The following is a 9,205-nucleotide window of genomic DNA, read 5'->3' on the forward strand; positions in this document are numbered from 1 at the left end:
ACATGCTCTGTGGGAGGCAGAGAGCTTGTGAGATGAAAGGTCTCTTACACTCTTTTTCCAGGTGGCCTGTAATACACATAAGTTTGTGGCTATGTGAGAAGTCAGTGACAGAGATGGGAATTATCTGAGGTTCTAGTGTCCATGCTAGAAATAAGAGAAGCCAAACTACCATTTATTCCTCAGGTGCAGTAAATCTTAAAATGTAATTCTGAGTTCTGAATTGTCCCATAAAGCCAAGCAATTGCTATTTTTTTAATCCAACTTCTTTTCAAAAAAAACCCTTAACTTGGGGGGAGAAAAACCCCACCAAACCACTTTTCTAAATTCTTTCAGCTTCCCTTTGCGCCACCACAACACAGCTCTCTGTAAAACACTTCACACTGTTTTCTGTTTTTAATGGTGAAAGCCTAATCAGTACTAGAGTTGTTGGCACATGTAGAATGTTTGCTGGACAGGTGCACTTCTCAAAGTTGCTTTCTGATGTGAAATCCAGAGCAAGAAAGTTCCTGCATAAATCTTTCGTGTATGCTCAATATTTCAGTTGTTGCAGTATTTATTTCAGGTGTTCATTGTAGGGTTGGAACGGGAGTGTTTGGACAATTCACAGCAATTTCCCACAACAATTCAGTGAACTTTATACTTTCGATAGTTTTAAAGTTTTGACTTTCTGTGAGTGTATGATTTGAGGATTCCACGACCACGTATGCGTTGAAGAAAGTTCTCAGCCTGGGATATGCACACATGTATAAGAAAAATCCCTTTTACAAATAACTAACCTAAAAGGAGATTCCTTTTCCTTTAGCTTTCTGCCAGGCAAAAAGCTTCACTGACCCCATTCTCTGCTGGATTTTCCCTACTGATACACCAAGACAAACAAAAGGGCTCTCTGGATCATTCGAAACAACAGAGGTAGCTGCAGTTGCCTCAGATCTGAGGGTGACCTGCAAAGCCTTGCTCCTGGGGAGGATGCAGCGGAACAAAGTCATCCTTGTTTGCCCTCATTTAAATCAGTGCCCGGAGTCTTTCCTTTCCTTTCTGTGCAGCACGTCCCCCGCACAGGCTCACAAAGGGTTGTATTCATCAGTGATCAGCAACTAGTTATAATCCATTTGAAAGACAACAGGCTGTGCCAGCTCTACCGAGTTAAAGAATCCATCCTTCCCTGCTCATGCAAGCCCCGGACTGTGTTGGCTGACTCCTGTACATATGGATGGGTTTGAGGGTCTAAGGATCAACTGGGGTGGTTTCCATGGGGTTGGGAAAGGCCTCCCTGGGTCAGCAAGTCCTGTTGGAGTGGTTACATCCTCTGTAGGAGCTCAACGACTTCCATCATGGAAGCCATTTGGTTTTGTGCCCACACTCCTCCCACAGACAAGCTGCTGCACAACCTCACTGCTCCGGATGGGGCGAACCTTCTTTGCATTTCCAGTCTCAGTTTATTCATGGCCAGTTTGCTCCCATTTGTTCCTATGCCAGCACTGGCTATTAGCTTAAATAGCTCTCCCTGGCGCTGGATTTATTCATCTCAGTGTGTTTGTTGACAGCAAGCAGCTCCTTGCAGCTTTCGTTTTATGAAGATGAGACCGAAGCTGCTTTAGTTCTGCTGTTGCGAAGACGCAATGCTCAGTCCTCCCTATTACCCAGCTCTTCTCTTGGGTTAGATTGAATTTGCCTGCCCTGAGTCTTCCCAGGACAGGTGAGGAGGGATGATAACAGCCTGCCTAGGTCTAGATGCTGAGGATGTAAAGCCTGAGCCAGCCACAGAGGTAAAGTCAAGTAGAGAGGGGAGAGATCCCAGCAGACTTGGCCTGGAGGAAAAATGAATTGTGGTGGTGATGTGAAAATACTGTGACATAAAAAAGCAAGCATGTACTTAACTAACTCTTGTCAATGAAATTTAATGTGTAGTGTGTGACTGCCCTGCCTTTCCTTGTCTCCCACATCACATATCTGTGCATTCTCCATCCTGTCTCATGTCCTTCCCTATGTCTGTCTCACCACCACCCCTGCCAATCTCATTCCTTGCTTTCTTTCTGGAAAAGTCTTCCACAGTCCCATTCTGGACTGTCCTGGGAGGCTGGTCAGAGCTTAACAAGGTGATTGTTTTCCCAAAAGTCACCCCCAGCAGCTGCCAAATGCTCTGAAGGCAGCAAAAGAAGAGCTTTAGACAAGTTTAAACTGTTAGTTGCACTTATGAGCTGTCAGGGTCTCCATATGGATTCTTGTTTGCCAGTGAATTCCCTCCCACTCTCACCAAAATCCAGAGGTCCCATGAAACTTTGACTCAAACCAAAAGCCTGTCTGAAAATTATTGTATGACACTCAAGCAAGCAAAGGCCATCACTTCTAGCATACACATGTACAAGAATGAGCTCAATTTCTGAAACCTTGGCCCTGTCAGACTTGAGAAGTTAAATCAGCTTCTCCCAAATTCCTCCTGTCTCCCAGCCTTGTACCCACTCTCATGAAACCCAACAAGAGCCAGCCCCCAATGGAGGTGGTTTCTGTGGCAACTCTCAAAGTCACCCTTTGGATGATCCCATCAAAAGGACCAGGCACTTTAAGCAAAGAGATAATGGACAATCATAAATTGCTGTATGTTGCAATAGTCCGTGTTGCTGCCTGGGAGATGCATTTGTCACCTAGCAACAACATAAGGTGATGAGGAAATAACAGATTTTTAATCTAATGGCCATGAGTTAACATTTATCAGAGAGCAGTCTCCAAATTCCACTGATGAGGTAGATATAATTGATTGAGGAGGTAAGAGATACCAAACTTTTAATCAGTAAGTGGATGAGGAGGAGGGAGCAGGGACTACGTTTCCTGTATGTATATATGTATGTGTATATCTTCATAGAGGGAATGACAAAAACTCGAGAAAAATCCTTCAGACTGGAGATAACCCTCAGACATGGGGCTACCCAGAAGATGAGTCTCGATATTGCAAAACCCCAATGGCAGCAGTGTGCCAGTAGACAGAGAGTAGGCAGGAGGGGTCGCAGCCTGCCATGTGTTTCGGTGCAGAGCTCCTCTGGGCTTTTGGTGTCATGTCCTGGCTGGTTTAGAGCAGGTGCTGGGGCTCTATAATATTCATGTATTCAAGCTGCTCAGCAGATCACAGACACGGAGAGTTTTCCTGCTGAAGCCGCAGCTTTTTTTTTGTATCAGAATTGCCACTCAAGTAAAAGACAGGGCTGTTCATGGACCACTCTTAGCCAACTCTCTCTCCTCTTGATTTCATTACTGAGAATACAGGGACAGGTTCCACAAATTGCCACCACCTCTTGAAACCTCTGTATGGGACCAACCAGTAGAAAACATCAAAGTTTGCTTTTAGGACAGCAAACTGAACAGTGGCAGAATTCAGTTCTTCCCCTTTTCTTCTAGAAATAGACCTAGAACAGATGCTATGTATTATTTTTCTATACCAGGAGCTCATTGTGGCACCTGACCCCCAAAATACTGGGGATGATCCATTCAGCAGCTCTAAATGGGAAGTACCCTGGGTGACAGCAAGAGGGAAGTAATTGTGAGAGGAAGAAATCTGAAATTAGTTTATTGATGGATGATCTCTTTGAAGCCTGCAATTGTAAGTCGCAAGGTTCCCAGGAAGGCTGTGCACATTTTTATACTGCAGGAGCTTTTTCTTTTAAGAAAACAGCTAAGAAATTAGTTTGGCAATTTACTCTTGAACAAAAGAAAAGGATTGTTCTGAACCAGGACACCAACATGTTCAGACCATTTCTATTGTGTAGCACATGCACTTAGCAACATTATCCGAGATGCTTTCGCAGAGGGCGTCATCTCAGAGGCTTGCCTTTAATTAGCAGTGATCTGAAAGTAAACATTTGATAACTCTAGGGTTTGGACTGGGTTTATGCCAAACTTTATCAATAAATAACAAACCTGGGTTGAGTATGTGTATCAGAGTTGGATAGACTTCTTGACCTTTTAGTTGAAGCAAAGCCACAGAGGTATACCTTAAGAACAGCTTAGTTTTGTCAATAATTACTAAAGTAATGGCATCACAACATAATGCTTAACTTCTGGAGTGACAACTAAACATATTCACGGCAACACCCTTTGTGTTAAATCTGGGAGAACTGCAGTTAATGGTGCGTTTCAGCCACAGGCTGTAAGCTTCAGTAACAATCTATTACTGACTGTCGAACAAACCGGGATCATCTGTTCTGTGGTGATCAAAGCTACGGTGCAAACCACCTTCCACCCCTCTTTAGCAATGTCATGTGGACATATCCATTAGGATCAAATTGGTCCTTATATTGTGCAATGAAACCACTGGGGATGTGTGTTTTTTCAGATGCGTTTTCCTGGCAAACCAACCCCTGGCAGCTGCGTAAGAGCAGCAGAGGTGCCAGCGGTGGTTGTCTCAGGCTGGGAAGGGTTTGCTTCATCCTTGGCCCATGTTTGAAATCGTAGGATGGCGCATGGGAGATGGTTGTAGGTAGCACTGCTTTTCCTGTGGTACCAGAACTGCAGCTGAAGGCAGCAAGTAAGGAAAGCATAGCCTCAGAATTTGGTCTTCAATGATTCTTCATTTGTAGCAGGTCCTGTTAAATACAGCCATGAGTTAATATGGAACTAAGATTCAACAACAGGAATTTGTGAACAGCTATGAAAACACCAAAACAACTGCAAGGTGCTGACCTTAAACTAGTGTTCCTTTAACTTTTAGCAGCTGTTTGAGTGTGTCCATGCAAATCCAAATTCATTCCCTGGCTAGCAGTAATTTCTGAAGCATGGGAAGCCATTGGATAATGTGTCCTCTGGCTCAAGGCACAATTGTGCAGAGAAGTTTTAAAAGCTCCAAATTACGGAGGGTAAAACACTGCTGCAAACAAAGCTCTTCCCATGTTTCTCCTGCTAGTGATGCAGAGACCCGGAGCTTTGTGTTTCATTTCATGGATCACGGGAACTGCAGTTCTGTGTTTAACCTTCTCGCAGGTAATCAAACCCCTCACTGGGACCAGGCTGATTTTAGGGATTTTGTGGGGGGAAGATTTCAACTTTTATAGAATTCAGTCATTGGCCCTTTTTTTTTTTAATAATTTTTTAAGGACATGATAAATTTGAGAAAGATTTAACATTTGCAACAGTTCCAATTAATGCAGAGAAAATATGAATGCTGTAATCTTTTACTCTTTCTATGGCTTTTGAAATGGAAGAGCATGAGTCTTCAGCAGCAAGGGTGGGTGTTTGTCTGTATTGATAGATTACTGCCTCAGAGCAGATGCACTTTGCTGCGGTTTAACTACGCTAAGGTAGGTCTGCGGAGGTAAATTGAAGGATGATAAAAGAGAGTCCAGAGGTTGTCATTCAGCCATGAAGAATACTCATGGTACACGTAATCACAGCCATTGGCTGTCCGGTTTTTACCTGTTATTCTAATAATCAGTTGAAGTGCAAAAAATTAAAATATTCTGCAGCAGGTTGAATGTGTGACATGGCAAATTAGGTCGTTTTAAAAGGGTAAGTCTGGAAGAGTTGAAGCTTCTATATTTTTCTCTTTTCCTCATTTGGGTTTCAGCTGCTTGTGAAATTTCATAGATAATGTTTTATATGAAAGGCTTATTATACCTAAAGACCTCTGGTGAAACTAGGGACTGAATAGCAGTGTGTGCACAGGATCAGACATATTATAGAGATTTGTGGGGTGATTTCTTGCTCTTTACAGTGACACAAACTTTGCACAACAAAATCCTTACAAGGAAGGCCTGTTAATTAGAGATGTAAGATGAGATCCATCAATTATACATATTTGATACAAATTTATAATACAGAACAGGGCTTCCCAGTTTGACTCAAAGTCAGTCAGAAATCTCTACATGTTTTGCATATATGCAGAAGGAAATCCAAAGTAATTATTTACAAGTTATGGTCTAATAGTTTTCTTCAAGAAATAAATCTAACTTCTTCCACCTTGCTCATTCTGCTTCCCAGTGTTATTGCAACTCTATATTTGATCTGAAGTTTTTTGTAGTAGATTTGGGCAAGTGTTACAACATGCCTAATGCGAGTTAACCAAAAATTGTATTGAATTTGATTCAATCACACTGACTAACCACTGCAGTTACTTTTTGCCCACATAATCTGAAACTGAGGCTAAGATAACAAGGCTTACAAAAATAAACTTGCTTGAGCAGAGAGTAGAAAATATACCTGAAAAACAAGTTTCAGGTTCACATATTTGCAATACCTGAAACCTGACTCTGGAAAAGATGCGCCACTACTATCCAAAACCAGGAAAATGCTGGGTAGGGTACACATCTGGACAAAACAGCTCAAATTTACAGCTACATTCACAATTAGCTACTGTAAAATGAGCTACCAAAGAAGAATTTGATCACAGGAGATTTTCAGCAGACATTTCTGAATGGCAAAGCCCAGTTGTATAAACAAGTGCTTGTGTGTCCCTGCTCTCATCCTTCACTCTTTCACATCAAAAGAAATGCTTTCCTCTTGGCCTACCTTTCATCTGCAAACTATTGAATTTATTGAGCTCTCTGCAAGGTTATTCACTGGTTTCGATATGGACTAGCTCAGTCCAGAGACAAGCGGAGGCAAGAGCTCAGCCCTGTGCTCTCTGGGGAGAGCTCTGGTTTTCATCCCTGCAGGAGCCAGCACCTGTAAGGCTCTTCCTCTCTGACTTCTCACTCTAAGATCAGTAATTATACTGGTAAATTATATATAAAAAACAGAACACATATCTGCCCTCTCTGATTTACGTGTGTTTTCAGTTAGCAGATTCTGAGCCGGACTGTGAGCCTGGCAAGAGGTGAGTGTGCTTTCTGTTTTCTCACCCGTGGCTGCTCCCACTCTGGGCTCTTTTGGGGATGCTGTGCTCCTGCCCAGCACACTGGTATGGCAGGGGAACAAGGCTTCCAGGAAACAGCCATTTAGTTTTTCTTCCAAAAGAGGAAAGGGAGGCTGGCAATCCTTTCAATTTTCAGCAAAAACATTGGTGATGGGTGCCAGTGTTCAAAGGCAAACCACTTGCATGCTGCTTTGTGCATCATCTTCTTTCGCTCCCATCTACATAGAGAAACTTCTAAAAGTGTTCCCTTGATGGAAGAAAACTTCTCAATCCTGTACATGCTGATAATGCCTTTTTTTGTGTTGGTAGATGTGTATTGGAGCTGGTTTGGTCTCCCCATGATGGACTGAAAGTTCCTTTTATTTTTCCCTTGTTAGGTGCATTGGGCAGAGCGATGAAAACTTTAGCAGCTGGTATGTGTGGTAAGTTTCAGATCTGTTTTAGAGGGAAAAACTGGCATATAATATTCTTTGATGGATATATAGAGAGAAAGGCATTAAGAGAGACTGATAGCTAGAGAGCATTGCTCCTGGGCTGTCCCTGTGTTCTGTCTTTACAGACTAATGGGAATCATTTATCTATATCCTCCTCACTGTACATTGACAACTGAGCTGGGCAAAACCGATGGATGATTCTGGGGAGAAATGCTTGAATTTCCAGCCAGCATTCAGCACTGAGCACTCAGCACTGAGACGTTGTTTTCCGGGGACTTTGGAAATGTCCATCACACTGATGGAGAAACTGCAACATTTAACGGCTATTTGCAAAAGATGTTAATGAATATGTTAATTTGAAGACATGCAGCCATCTGTCGGTGCTGCCCGCAGATGGTGACGGTACTGTTCCTCTCCCGCTGCCTCTGCCTCAGGTTCCTGATGTTGTTTTTCCTGGCCTTGCTCCTGTCCTGCGGGATCTGCTGCTGCCTGCAGTGCTGGCTGAAGTGGCGGAGCTGCCTCCCTCCCCGACGCACCCTGGCCGTCTTTGTGCTCGGCAGCTCGGATGCTTTTTGTGGTTAGTCTTTTCCCTACCTGCTGCAAGGTCCCACTGGCCCTGGTGACCTTCCCGTGGCCCACCCATAGCCCAGTAAGAGGTGACCAGGCTTGAATGGGAGCCCGGCTGCAGCTGGGTGATGTGTTTCTGGTGAGCAGTGGGGTTCCCCATCAAATATCTTGGGGGGATGTTCAGACCATGGACCGGAGGGCTTAAGCAAGCCACATCCACTTTTCCCCAGCCGTGCCTTCAGGTGAACTCAGTGCTGTCCCTGCGTGTCCCAAAGGTGCCTAGTTGGGGCTTGGCCACCCCAATACTGGCGGTGTGTGGGAGCTTCTCCTTGATGCTGGGGCACTCAGCTACCTGACATACTCAGCCACGGGCACTGCCTGAGGTCAGGCAGCCCTTTCCAACACATGACCTGAATTTCTCATCAGGCAAGACTGCACCGGTCTGCTTTAGCCACCCCAGCAGGCAGCTTGACTGGCTGATACACCCTGGGGTCTGTCAAAAAGTTGTCTTGGTAGGTGCTGTTCATTGTGGTAGCCACCCTCAGCATTCCCTCAGGAGCACCCAGGCTTTTGAGGACTGGGATGTAATGACTGTGTGTAGCACCCAGCACTGACCTGGAGTATCGCAGCATCAGCAGGCTGGGCCAGACAACAGTCCCTCCAAGAAGAATGAAGTTAATTTTGTCATTGGACTAAGCGCTTCCTAGAAGAAGTATTACCTGCTTTCTGGGTGGTCATGAACAGTGTCTCCACAGGGAGGACCCAACCCAAACCCACCCTAATTCCTCTGTTCTCACTTCTTGTACAGTATCTGGAGTTTATGGTGAGAGGCTTTGTCATGCCATCCTTCAAAAATTACATCCATACCTTTCTTGTTTCCAAGTGGTTTGGCAGCTCCTCCCAGACTCATCCCTCTCACCCCCACACTTGCTCCTCACACCCGTCTGCTATACGGTTACAGCTTTGCTTCTTCCCCAGCAAATGAAGCACCTCAGTGCCCGTTGTCTGGTTCTCCGAGCCCCTGCATGACTGCAGAGATATCGTCTTCTCCTGCCTCACGGTTCAGCCTCCGGGGAACTGAGTTGCCTCCATCCTATGAGGATATTATGAAGGAAAACAAGCTTTAAACACCACATGTTGGCTTTCTGCAATTCCACTTGATTCATCGGAGATCTTCTGTTATGCGACAGTAGTGTAAGGGCAAATCAGCCCTTTCCACAGGTTGGCTGAGAGACTGAAAAGCAGAACATATTTCAACTGAACCTAAAAGGGAAGACAGATCCAACAGAATAAATGCCAAAAGTATGTGTTGAATCTGTCACAGGAGCTCAGCCTGACATTTTGATAGGGCTCTGGATTTCAAGAA

The 9,205-nt window shown here is 44.4% G+C and overlaps 1 protein-coding gene across 1 annotated transcript; it reads left to right on the forward strand.

Annotated features, from left to right (window-relative positions):
• The first annotated feature begins 4,875 nt into the window (after positions 1-4,875).
• TMEM207 (transmembrane protein 207) lies at positions 4,876-8,966 on the forward strand. Its single transcript, XM_065640505.1, has 5 exons — positions 4,876-4,968; positions 6,762-6,799; positions 7,216-7,260; positions 7,707-7,849; positions 8,818-8,966. The coding sequence occupies exons 1-5, from the start codon at positions 4,876-4,878 to the stop codon at positions 8,964-8,966; spliced, it is 468 nt and encodes a 155-aa protein (XP_065496577.1).
• The last annotated feature ends 239 nt before the right edge of the window (positions 8,967-9,205 follow it).

This window comes from Caloenas nicobarica, chromosome 8, assembly GCF_036013445.1.
Source record: "Caloenas nicobarica isolate bCalNic1 chromosome 8, bCalNic1.hap1, whole genome shotgun sequence".
Lineage (NCBI taxonomy): Eukaryota > Metazoa > Chordata > Aves > Columbiformes > Columbidae > Caloenas > Caloenas nicobarica.

What these genes read in the sequence shown, in the direction of transcription:
- TMEM207 (XM_065640505.1), top strand. Translation starts at nt 4,876, where the DNA reads ATGTTTCTCCTGCTAGTGATGCAGAGACCCGGAGCTTTGTGTTTCATT. An exon ending in TTTAGCAGCTGGTATGTGTG is followed by an intron (nt 7,261 to 7,706) that starts GTAAGTTTCAGA and finishes CCTCTGCCTCAG; the next exon opens with GTTCCTGATGTTGTTTTTCC. An exon ending in CAGCTCGGATGCTTTTTGTG is followed by an intron (nt 7,850 to 8,817) that starts GTTAGTCTTTTC and finishes CTTCTTCCCCAG; the next exon opens with CAAATGAAGCACCTCAGTGC.